Raw genomic sequence first — 13,538 nt, 5'->3', positions numbered from 1 at the left:
TCCCTATATTTGGCTGTAACAAATAACTGAATACTTTTTTTTTTGCAGGGGGGAAGGAAGGGCAATTGGGGTTAAGTGACTTGCCCAAGGTCACACAGCTAGTAAGTGTGTCAAGTGTCTGAGGCCAGATTTGAATTCAGGTCCTCCTGACTCCAGGGCCAGTGCTCTACTCACTGCGCCACCTAGCTGCCCCTTTGAATACTTTTAAAAAAAAATACTGTTCTATGTGCTAAACATTTTGGGTGCTCCTTATTAATTTAAAAAGTGGAATATTTTATTTTTCTCTAAATTATCAAGTGAATTTTATGTATTCTTCATTTTGAGGGAAAAGTTTCCCAATCCTAGTACACATGGTATATCTCTGACATCATGATAATGTGAATTCAATAAGTACTAAGATAACTGCAGAAATTAGGTAAAAGGGCTTAAAAGCAAGCTTGTACCCCCACAAAGTCTGTTTCCTACTAAAGAGAGAATTTGAGAAAGCCCCTCCTGGCATTTCCCAAATTTTTAGTGGTTTAAAAGATGAAGCTCGAATGACTACAGACATTGTGTCATTAAGATTACAGTTCAGCTAGAAACAAAGTAAAATGCCACCAATTAGGGTATGTCTAAACAAAATGTGGTATGTGAATGTAACGGAACATTGCTACACTATCAATAAGTGACTATGAAGAGTACAGATAAACATACAAACTTATGTCAAAACATATACAGATGTTCTCTCAAATACCCTAACTTTCTAGTTCCTCAAACTACTCAACTCCCCAGGCCTACACTTTACCTCAGCTGCCCACAGGAGTGGTCACACCTTTGATCATGCAACTGACGCACAAGTGTTTCACTTCCATGAGCAAAAAGCTGGAATCCTTTTATCCTGTTCACAATATCCTATTACTCCATTTCTCTCTCCACTTCTTGTGCAATTCCTTGCTCCTTTGACATTTTGCTGCTCAATCTATACCAAAACCCAACTATGGATTACTCTTGCCATCTGCCTTTTTCACTCATATGCTACTGGATGGAGCAGGAAAAAGTTGGGCAACCATGTTGACTGGGTTTATTATCTAATCTTAACAGGGCAAAGCTTTGACCCCTCCCTTAACTGACTCTCCCTGGCCAGTGTTCCTCCAAGTTTCTTTTCTCTCAAGCCTCTCATACTGGTTCTACCCCATTATGTTACTGAGAAAATCAAGACCATTTCACCATGAGCTCCATTCCCTTTTCTTCACATCTCACAACCTCCAGACATCATCCTCTACTTTGTTCTCCTTTACTCCATATTCTTGATGAAAAGAAAGTCTGAGGATGTTCTAAATTATCTCTTTTTCAAATTTTACTTTCTCTCCTTCTCACATATGCCCTTTTCATTGGAAAAAACAACTCTTGTAACAAATATGCATAGTCAAGCAAAATGAGTCCATCACCTGTCAGGAGGTGAGCAGCACACTTCATCAGTTCTTTGGGATCCTTGTTGGTCAGCACATTGATCAAAGTTCTTTAAGCCTTTCAAAGTTGTTTGTCTTTATAATATTTGCATTTACTAAAGTTCTGGTTCTATTTACTAAAGTTTTTTTTTTTTGGTCCCACATTACTCATTTTTAAAGTAGAATATTTTACTTTTTTATTAAAAAAAAAGGTGATTTTTATTTATGGAGGATTCAACTGGGAAAATAGTTCCTCAACCTTAGGACACATGCTGTATCTCTGATGTTATAGTAATATAAACTCAGTTCTACTTTAATTACAGAAATTGGGTTAAGTGAAGCAACAGATTTCAACCAACTTTGACAGGAGGCTTAAAACAAGGCTAGACAACTATGTCAATGTATAAACTCTTCTGGTCATGCTCATTTTGCATCAATTCATACATGTCTTTCCAGGTTTCTCTGAAACCACCACTTTCATTTCTTACCACAAAGTAGTATTCCTCTATAGCCACATACTGTAATTTGTTGAGCCATTCCCCAATTAATGGGCATTCCCCTAATTTCCAGTTCTTTACCACTTCAAAAACTGCCACTATAAACTGTTTTGCACATATAGGTCCTTTTCTTCTTTCTGTGACCTATTTGGGGATAGAGAACTAGTAACAGTATTTCTGGATTAAAAAGTACACACAGCTTGGTAACTTTTTGTGTACAGTTACAAATTACTTTCCCCAGTGGTTGGACCAATTCACAACTCCACCAACAGTGTATTAATATTCCCGTTTTCCTGTATCCCCTCCAACACTTGCCTTTCTCTTTTGTTAATTTTGCCAATGATATCTTAATAGACAAATCTAATAGTTTCCTCAATCCTCATTCTTCTTGGCTTCTCTTCAGTATTTGCAACTGCTTCCTCCTAGATACTCTCTCATTTCTGGGCTTCCTTGACATTGTATTCTCTTAGTTGTCTTGTTTGTACATGTTTGTTTCTTTGTTATCTCTCTCACTAGATTGTGAGCTCCTCAAAGATACAGACTGTCTTTGGCCCTTCTTTGTATCCTCAGTGCTTAGCACAGTGCATAGCAGCACTTAGATACTCACTGACTGACCACTTCCTTTAATAGATGATCATTTACAATTACATCCCCTATGGGAATGTCCAAGGCTCAGTCATATGCCCCCTTTCTCTCTATATATACTTTCACTTGGTGACTTTATCAACTTTCATGGGTTTAATTATCACTGTACAGATGACTCGCAGATTTCCATATCCAGCCAGTTGCCTTCCCAAGCTCTAATCCCACTTGAATCACCAATTCCACATTAGATATTCTGAAATGGATGTCTCACAAGCATTTCAAACTCAACACGTCCAAAAAACTTACCATATTCCCTTCCAATTTCTGTCAACACCATCCTTCTAGTCAGTTTCACAACCTTTGGCATCATCTTCAACCCCTCACTACATACATACAATCATGTCAGGTTTTGTTTCTAGTTCTTCAATATCCTTCACTTGTCCCTATCTCTCTGCTTTTCAAGCCACTACCAATAGCAATAACTTTATCACCTGTTACTACCTAAACTATTGTAATAGCTCCCTAGTTGATCTCCTTATACCCAGTCTCTCTCCACTTCAACCCATTGTCTACAAGGCTGCCAACGTACAGGTCTGATAATGTCACACCTCCTATTCACACTCCAGTGGTCCCTTAATACCTCTGGGGACAAATAGATACTCCTCAGTTTGACATGTAAAGCCTTCCAAAATCTGGTCTCTGCTTACCTTTCCAGGATTATTTACATATTACTTCCCTCCAAGCATGCTACAGTCCAGCCAAACTGGGTTTTCTTATGTATTTCATTTCCCATTTCTGGGTTTTGCCCTGGTTTGTCTCCCTCCTAATCTCAAAAGATCTTCCCCCCTTTACTTCTTAAATTCCCTAATTTCCTCCAATACTCAATTCAAGTGCAAACAAGCTGCCAGGGCATTCCCTGCCTCCAAAATGCCTTGTGTTTTGCATATAACTACATATGTGCATGTTGTTCCCACCAATACAAGGTAAGCAGACTTTTTCACTTTTATCTTTGTATTTACAATGCCAAAGAGTGGTCCACCGTTGTTAGCACTTAATAAATTATTGGTGACTGATTTGACTGATGCAAAGTAAATTAATCCAAACTACTAAACATACAGAATGACTACAACAATATAAAAATGTAAGAATAGCAACCAACCAACCCCCCCCACCAAAAAAAACCCAAGCCCCAACCTGACTGCTGTGTGACTATAAAAATAAAGCTTGACCCCGAAGAAAAGAAAGGCAACTCCCTGTCCATTACAGAAGTAGGAGACCATGGGTGTACAACAATGCACATAATGTGAGACCTGGCTGATGTGTTCATTAGTTTTGCTGAAGTCCATTCCCCATTTCTTATAAGGGATAGTAGCTCTCTGGGGCATGGAGGGGCATATATATTTGAAAATAAAGGTGAGATAAAAACAGAAGGTAGCAAGATTGCAGATCAAATATACTAGAATATGTGCCATACGAAATCAATCCTTCCTTAAATTAACTTTCCCCCCCAACTTACCTATAGTATAATAGTAAAAGCTGTAAACCAGTGACTTAAGGGGATAGGGTTTTCCTCTGGGAAAATAATTGAACATATTTGGGTCTTAGTTTCCTTATCTACTAAATAAGTGGTTTAGAATATCTGATCTCTATGCTCCTTTTAAACTCTCAAATTCTATTACCTCTATGACCACCTCATCTCCGTAAGCTGGCTGAACAGGGAGGGAACAATTTCAGAACTGGGGTTCTCAACTGCATAAATATGTTGGCAACACATTCACCCTTTAAAAACAATCTCAGTTGCAACATTAAAAGTCTTGTATGCAAAATAATTCACTGTAGCACTTTTTGTCATAGTAAAAAACTGCAACATAAGTCCCAGCTGGTTGAGGCATGACTAAACTCATTGTGGTACATGAATACAATGAAATCGGTACACCATGGGAAATAACAAATGTGAAAAATTCCAAGAAACATCAGAATTCTTTTAAACCAGGAAAATGATATATGAAAACAAAACAATAAGGTGAAATGAAACCTCATGTAATTATAATGACCCAAGATCGGCCGCAGAGCTGAGCAAGTGGAACTTCTTTCCATTCACTGCTGAAGTAGAGGACCATAGATGTGTAATACCACATGTGTTGTCAAATGTAATCAATATTCTGGTTTACCGAATTGCTTTTCTTTCTCAATCTCTATTTACAAGGGAAAATTTAAGTGGGATGGGGAGAAGTAATATATTCAGAAATGAGTATGAGGTAAAAACAAAGGCATCAAATGATAACTAAATTAAAAATATTAAAAGATTAAAAAATTTTTGGAATAGTTATGGATTCTGAGTGGACATAATATACATTACTAACATTCCAAGGACTTGAACCATAACCAAAGTTTAAAAATAAGAAATTAATGAAATCAGAATACCCGTGAAAATACATTGCTTTAATTTTTTTTTTCATTAATCTTTTCTTAGAATCTGATTCCTACTTGGTTATAGAGCTTAAAAACCTTAGAAAGCTCAAAACCGAAAGACAAACCAAACCAACCTAAAACTTCTGCTGGTTTTATCAGTTTTCTGGATTGTTCTTATTCTCAAATTCATTGCTAGTCATGAGAGATGGCTGGGCTACCAGAAGCTTTAAAATATTTGGTTTCTATTCTTATTAATGTTAGTCTTTAACTAAATCTATAACTGTTTGAAAAACCAAATCCAACACACAGTGAAATATTCACAGAATTTTGGAATCATGCTGTTCCTTGGTCTTTGTTTATCCATTCTTTACTTTTACAGTGAGAACATCCTTAGAATGTTGAGATTATGACATCAATGGATTTTGCCTACAGAGAAAGGAAGGGACGAGGCAGAAACTAGAGGTAAGTCTCTTCTGTTCTTCTTTCCCTCTCATTTTTACTCCCAGGTTGTTGGCATGATACGATCTTTTCAGTCAAAATTAAAGATCTCAGCAAGTCAGGGATGATGAAGAAAAAGACATTCAGTTTACAATGTAGCAAGCCACAGGCATAAGCTCTTCAAGTAGAAATCTTTAAGTGTCACTTTGTATCAGAGAGTAAGATTACATAAGATTATTTCATAGATTGTTTAAAAGCAGAGTAAAGAAAAGAACATTTCTGGTTTAAAATGAAAGGTATAAATAAAACAAGCCACTAAGCTTTGGTGTTAGGACCTAAACAGCGCTTCTTAAACTTAAACCCATATGGGGTCAAACCAGTTTAAGAAACGCTGATGGGGTTGAGAGTGGAAAAAGTTTAAGAAGCCCTGACCTAGAGTACTGGTGAGGAAAGAGTCACAACTATCATGAGGTGAATGGGACAGCTGCAGAGGCATCCCAGGAGGCATAATTCCTCCCTGACCTTCATCCTAGTCAAGTGACCAGCCCTCCATTTCTTCTTTTCCCCAGTACTGGGTTACTATCTTTCCAAGACCCACGACCACTGTAGGCTTCCTCTGAGAGTGTTTTTTCACAACGGCACATTGTATCACTCCATACCCCACATAGGCTGTCTAACCTGGGGCCCCATAACAGCCAGGATCAGTGCATAATCACCTGAGGATACCTTTCATCTTCATCCTTTCCTTTCCTTTGCTTTTCTACCATGCCCTCTGAAAACTTCTCTGTTGTGGTGGTGATTTAAAGTAAGAGTACCAGAGTCCTCCCCCTGGTTCTGCCACCCATAACTATGTGACACCTTAGGCAAGTAAGTCATCATTTCACCTCTCTACGCTAAGGTTCCTGACCGTAAAATGAAGGGATTAGACAAAATGACTTTCAAGGTCCTTTGGAGGTAAAATGTTATGATCTTGTGGTCCCTTTCCCTCATTCATTTCAACTTCTGGAGTGGCTGACAGCTAGCTTTCTCCTAAAGACTGCACATCTCTTACACACACACACACACACACACACACACACACACACACAGAGACACCAAGAGGAGCTGGGCATACCCCTTGCTCCACACTGTCACCTTCAAGCTCTTTTCATTTGCTAACCACACTGGAGCAACAACCTATCTTCTTTTAAAGTTCACTCCAGAATATGTCTAGATCCTTGTTGCAGTCATTCCCTGGACCGACACTTCTCCTCCTCAATTTTTGATTCCTCCTTCCTCCTCCTATTTGATGAACAGACTTCTCCACCCCAATCCCTGTCCCAGTTCCTCAACTCACATGGCCTTTTTGTCTACACTTAGATGCTAGAATTCCTCATTATAGCTGAATAAAGTGAGACCCATCACATAGAGCTGATTTCTACTCAAGAGCAGTGTGTGAGGTATACCGAGGGATGGAACTGAAGTAAAAGATTTGGGTTCAAATCTTGCCTCCAGTACTTCCTAGCTAAATAACTATGGACAATTCATTTCTGTAAACCTTGGTTTTCTCCTTTGTAAAATATGAGTTGGATGAGATCCTAATACCAATCATACATACCTCACAGGGCTGTAAGGTTCAAATGAAATAATGTCAAGTGTGAAATCCATGTTGTACATGGATTTCTATAACATTCACATAGCACCTACTGTGTTTTCCAGACCTAATACAGTTTTTGAGAAACAGGATGACTATCTACACTAGGGAAAACAAGTACCTTTCTTCCCTGAATCCACGATCATATGTATTCTAGAAGGAAATTTTGAATTTTTCCCAAAATATATACTATAGATAAGAGCCCTTGTGAAAGTAAAGCTAAAAATTAATATTATGCCTAATTTAGCTTATATTAAGTGTAAGTTAGCACAAATATAATCTAGTCAAGACTGAATAATATTTATATTTTTAAAATCATAAATAAGATATGTGACATAACATCAGGACCTAACGCGCACAAACTAGTAAAGCAGTGTTTTCTAAACAATGTTCTTCACAATATAGGCAGGGGTTCAATTAGAATTCTATTCTATTATTTTTCCTTCTAAATTATGTATTAAAAATAAATTTATGTATCAAAATTTTTGAGGTAAATAGACCTAAATGTCTTTCCCTCTCACCATCCTCAATTGCCCTGACTCTGCTTTGTCCTAGGAGGATATTCCATATCCCCAGATTTCTTGGATCAACACTTCTAGATTCCATCACTTTATTTCATTTCTTGTTAAAATAAGTTTTTCTAATTATCTTTTGTTCTTATACCAGTTATTTTTGGACACATACAGCCCTGTGCAACCAGTCCTCAAGAACCAAATGCCTGCTTGTAAGAAAGACAAAGTTATGCAAAAACAACTGTCAATATATTTCAGGTACAAAAGCTTTGCATGGCCAAAGTGGTTTGGGAAAACTTTTAAGTTAAAGGGCTCCTGACTTCTCCCAAGTGCAGCTTTGGAGAAACCATTTGGCCTCAGTTTCTTCTCGTTTTTCCAGTGAGAAACTGAGGCTGGTGTCTAGCCTTATAATCAAAGATACTTTCAAGTCTCCTTGAAAGAAAGCTAGGGCAGCAATTATGTGGATAGATTGCTCCCTGCCCCTGGGGACAAAGCATAATTGGCAATTCAACAGTTACAGGTGGGAAAGCAGCCCACTTTAAGCCAATAGGACTGCTCTGTTCAAACCAGTTTGACTCTTCTTAGGCTTCAGAGCACCTCAGACTACCTCTTCAAGGACTAGGGAAATACTGAATATTGCTGGAAGGGGGCAAGGGGTGGAGAGAGAGAAGCGGCAGGAGAAAAAAAGAATTGTTGGTGCTGAAGTTTCTCCAGACATGCATTTCACAAACTGACTCTTCCAGCCTGAAAAGCACACAGTACCACCATTTTTGCAAATGAAGAAACTATACCAGATACTAAAACAAAGAAGTTGAACCAATAATAATTTTTAAAAATCCACATCTATTAACTCAATTATTACAGCACCTTTAAGACAAATAACTGCGATAAATAATAATCCTCAAACTTCCTATTATGCAAACACGTCACTCAAAAATAAATTTTCAGGCTAAAAGGCTTAAAGTGCCTTTTAAAAAAAAGCATTTTAGCCACTTTAAAAAGATATGAGGCAGTAAATACCAATACTTGGGCCTATACCTCAAGGAGGTAGTAAAAGACAAGAAGGATAGGTCCCATGTGTACAAACATGTTTCATGGTAGCACTTCTTTGGAAGCAAAAAAACAGGAATCTAAATGGGAGCCTATCAATTGAGGGAATACCTGAATATATCATGGTATATGAATGTAACAGTAAATAAGAATTCAGAGAAACTTCTTAAGATCAGTATTAATTAAATGACACTATATCTGCGACGCACTGTAAACATATCGCATGTAGCAGAAGCAAAATTGATACCGATGTTGAAAAACAGAAGAGTCGTGCTGACAACAGGTCAAATCATTTCCAACAAATTTCTCTCCACCTAATTGAAAAGGAACTTCAGAGTGGAATTTGAATTATTGCTACTCCAGCTTTTAACACAAGTGGCTCTTTACAATCACTAGCTTGGCTTACCTTAAGCCCTAGTAACTGTCTTCTCCCTTTCACTAAAAATCATACTGCTCTAATTTCATCCAATTCACTTGGTGCTTTTCTGTTCAATGAATTCAAGTGTATTAAGCATCGGTTTAAATGTGCAGAGCAGCACTCTAAGCACTAGGGGAGACAGCAAGTTTAGATACGCCTTCAAGGAAGGCACTAAGAGGGGAATATGACACATACACAGGAAATGAAAATAGAAACTAAGGCAGAAGAGCATTAGTATTATCCAAAGGGACACATAAGGTCCTGCGGGCCAAGGGAATGGGAACGGGTGAGGAGGAAAGGTGGACAAAAAGGCCAAGAATTCTAAAGGACTCTAGGAACTCAATTTCTAGATAGTGTTTCTAACCTGCATCTATTTCCAAAAGGACTTGAGTAGTAAGGAAGTCTTTACATGGACAAATCAAATTCAACTACAATGAAATAAACAATAACTATTGCAATAGAATTCTACTGAAGAGAATATATTTTAAATAAATGGACTGGGGCTTAGAAACCTTTATATAGAGATTTTTTTTTTTGCTGTTGTGTTTGTCTTCATCTGATTTTACCTGTAATATCAAGAGTTCAAATCCTTCTCTTTCGTTATAATGTAAGTAATGTAAGCTTCCACTTCCCAAAATAGATCATTCTTTTTCATGGAAATCTGGTTCATTATCCACACACAAAGCACCACTTTCAGTAAGCCTGGCTTAGATAGGTGTCCAGCAGATTATTGCTTCAAAGCTTTTCTAGTATGTGTTGACTCCTCATATTTTGAGGGATTTTCTTTATTACTCTTAAAGCTGTTCTGAAAACAACTGCCTAACTTTTAAAAAAAATTTTAATTAGAAAAATTCCCCAGAAGCACCATGTAGATCTAGTCCTATATTAAACAATTATGAGATGTTTATATGTCATCAGTAAACTAGTATTTAAGTGCCTACTATGTGCCAACAAAGAAAGGCAGAAAGCAAACTGGTCTTTAAGGTACTTATAACCCTTAGAAGAAGTACTTCAAATATTTTAAAGTGAAACTCTTTTCTTGTTTATTTCTCTCAATAATTGTCATATTTCTTTTGGCTGCCCTTTACAATGTGGATATTTAGTTCAGGTAACTTCTAAAAACTAGGGGCCTTAAACTTAATCCAGTTATTACCTCTGTATCCCAGGAGTCCTGAAAAACAGGGTTTCTGCTACTCCGTTTGGTCTGGGGGAGATGACTGTCTTCTTCATTGCCATTCCTTCTCCTTTTCCTGAAATTAAATCATTCAGTGAGAAAAAAATTGGCCAACTATTGATCTTTTGACTTCTCAAGTGTAAACAAGAAGACATAAACAATTTTACATCTTTCCCCTAAAATGTCCTCCAAAACTTGAATTACCCAATTGATACTAGGGTGATTTAAGAAATACAACAGCACTACTAGGCACTGATAACAAAAACAGTATCAGTATAAAAGTAGCAGTACTGGATAAAATTAAGTTGTAAGTGTTAGATTCAGTTCTAAGGATAAGCCTGCAGAAATTTTAAGTAACTACCAGGAATACTGTAAGAGTAAACTGTTAATAACTAAATTATAAATATCTACCTTATTAAGTTCATCTTTTCACAATCCCCGAAATTACAATTCCATGTTAACTAATTTTACTCCCTTCCATGTGACGGCAGTTAAGCCAGGTGTGACTGCCAATCACTATTTACCCTTAAAACACTTTACAGTGGTACTATGACAAACACTGAAAAGGCTGGGCTCTTCTATTGTTAACCCAATCACTCAGTCTGCTTGTACCTGTTAGTATTATGACATAGTTGTTACTTCACTGGATTATTTTGAAGGGGGGAAAAATCCATTTATGTTTTAAGGCTCACTGGTAAAAAGAGTGTTAAATACAGGTCTGACTCTTCTTAATCAAGCATTCTGGAAGGAATTTAAATAATCAAGAGACAAGACTATGGCTGTACTCTGTATGGGCCACAACTGTTGGAAAAAGGATCTCTACTGGGATTCTAAATAGCTGCTGAAAAACAATAAATCATAGGAGGAAAAACTTGCCATGTGGTTTAAGCTAAATTTGCTGTAGATCCAACCTCTTCTTACTGCAATGAAGAATTACCTAAAATTCATCTTCTATAGCTAGAAGGCCAACGACTGGGGTGAAGAGGTGAAGTCTTTTCAAAAACTATTTAATATTGGGCATATAGTGTGGCCTCCCACTATGGATACTTGACTAGAAATGTGTACAAAAATTTTAAAATAAGGAAAAAGAGGCTCTGAGTCCTAAATCTCAATCAAATTCCTTGAATTATGTTCTCCCCCTTAAATGTAAACCCTGTTAATACAGATAATAATCTCAATTTCTGCCTGGTCTGGTGGAAACGGATGTTTTCAGCTCTGTTACCAATTTTCTTTGGGTCAAGTATTCTCTCTGAGACTCAATTATCTAGCTGAAAAATGGAATAATCGTCCCTATTTTCCTTACTTCCTCTCAAGGGTGCTGTGAAGAATATCATATCGGTACAGTAATACTTTCAACTCCTTGGAGGTGGATGCCACACGAAGGTATTACTATCATTATCATTAAGTGGGTGGGGGAAAAAGCTCAGTTGCCAAATACATGGGCCTGAAAAACTGCTACCCTTGACACCTACTAAACTACCAGAGTAAGGGGAAATCTAAGGAGCTGTAGGGTAAGCCTAAATCATCTATTTGATGGTAAAAAGAAGTTTCAGGCACGAACCACAATATGTATTTCCCATATAGAAGCAGGAGAGTATCAGAGTAGAGAAATCTTTTCTGTTGGAAATGTCTGAATTTTCAAAAATGAGGGAAGTGCCCCAACAGCAAACCAACACATAAAGCTACGCTTGAGGAACAGCACTACAGAAACAGAACAGACTTTCACTACATACAACAGAGAGTAGCTGGATTCTATTTATGACAGCATCACAGTATATAACATCCCAGACCTAAAATGACCCTCTCTTTCTATATAAGTAGTCTCTATATGCCCCCAATTCAATCCTTGGCCTCTTCGCTTCTCTTTCTGATGTTATGCATGTATATTGACCATATGGATCTCAGGTTTTCACTTATCTGGAAGCTGGACCAAATAGAAATACTGTAATTCTAGGAACTGGGTTGAGGTTTGAGAGTGAGGAGAGGGAAACAGGCATTTAAATAAGTGTCAACTTATGTTAATTAACTGTTTAGTTAATGAAAGACAAAAAATAAATTCGATAGCACTTGCTAGTCAATGAAATTTTAATCCTAGTTTATCATGGGCTTCTATGGTGATTTTAGGGCACTTCACCTTTCTGGGCCTCAGTTTTCCTATCTGTAAAATGAGGGAGTAGGAGTATATGATCTCTAAAGTCTCTTCTAGTTCTAAAAATCTACACCCACAGAATGATCTTGATTTCAAAACACCTGGATCTTTTTCTATTTCATTCTGTGGCATCTTCCCATCACTCCTCATCTCCAAACAAACATGACACTACTGCATTGTAGTAGCTACTGAAAATTCTTGATTCTTTTAACGACTCTCTCTGTATAAAGGTAGTTCAGCAAGGGCAGTAGGAAAGAGAAATAAAAGTAACAGAAAAAGGGCAAAAAAAAAAAAAGGCAACTTGCTCCTTTAGCCCATCTACCCTAATCGCAAACCGAAGAATAAAAACTCAGCGTACGGAGGGAGCCAAGCACTGGAACTAGACACCGGCACAGTGTATGCCGAATGCTACTTACCCCAGGACAGCTGATTTTCTCCTTTTCTTAATGCTGTCCCAGGAAAATACTCCACCACCTCCCCTCGTTATCTGTCTCTCTACCACAACGGATCAACTTTATTATCGAAGTCCTTCCTTAGGTCTCACTCCAAGTCTTTTCCCATTGCTGTATAAAGCACAACTTCTCGTTCTGACATCAAGGAAACAAGGGGTAACCCCATCCTCCCCTCGGCAACACAACTAAGTATCCACCGCTATCGGACCACGGGGTCAGGTTTAGTCCTCCCCGAAAGAAGCCAGGGGCCTAACCTGCCGCAGCTCACCTGAATTCCTACCCAGGGGAGGAGGGGAGAGAATGGGGTACCCAAAAGCTCGCAATTAGTCCCCCTCGGGCGAACTACGGGACTCCGGCAGGATCAAATCTTTATGCCTCCTCCACTGCCCCCCGACCCCAGCTGCCAGGCGCCGGGACGGACGGACGGACTGATGGAGCCCCCGCAGGGCCAATCCCCTCCCGGCTCCCCGCTCCACTGCTCCCACCCGCCTCCCGCGGCATCGGCCTCTCCGGGGAAGGGATCCCTTTTCTCACCTGGGGCGGAGGCGTTCGCTCATGGCAGCTGATGGAGGGGAGCGACGGCACGTCGCCAGGCGGGGGAGATCGGTGGGGGAGTCTTCGGTTCAGGGGGCGGTAGCGGCGACCGCCGCCCCCACGCCCTCCCCCTCCGGTCCTGTCCCTCACTATCGTCTTCCTCTACGCCGTCGGTGTGGAATACCCCTCCACCAGACCCGTACCACCGCGATTTCCGGTGTCTCCCCGACGCCCCCACCCCCTATACCACTGCCTCT

At 38.9% G+C, this 13,538-nt stretch overlaps 1 protein-coding gene across 2 annotated transcripts in view; it reads right to left on the bottom strand.

Annotated features, from left to right (window-relative positions):
* The window catches only part of FAM104A (family with sequence similarity 104 member A), a 25,553-nt gene extending 12,015 nt beyond the window's left edge, over nucleotides 1–13,538 (bottom strand). The window contains exons 1-2 of one of the 2 annotated variants that reach the window (XM_036757305.1): nucleotides 13,282–13,538; nucleotides 10,126–10,222 (exon numbers count right to left, since the gene is read on the bottom strand). In XM_036757305.1, coding sequence (XP_036613200.1) covers nucleotides 10,126–10,222; nucleotides 13,282–13,304 — 120 coding nt within the window. In that variant the 5' untranslated portion in view covers nucleotides 13,305–13,538. The remainder of the gene's footprint in view (nucleotides 1–10,125; nucleotides 10,223–13,281) is intronic. The other variant, XM_036757304.1, reaches the window with a different exon arrangement.

This window comes from Trichosurus vulpecula, chromosome 4, assembly GCF_011100635.1.
Source record: "Trichosurus vulpecula isolate mTriVul1 chromosome 4, mTriVul1.pri, whole genome shotgun sequence".
Classification (NCBI taxonomy): Eukaryota; Metazoa; Chordata; class Mammalia; order Diprotodontia; family Phalangeridae; genus Trichosurus; species Trichosurus vulpecula.
This window is presented reverse-complemented; position numbering and strand designations above follow the sequence as displayed.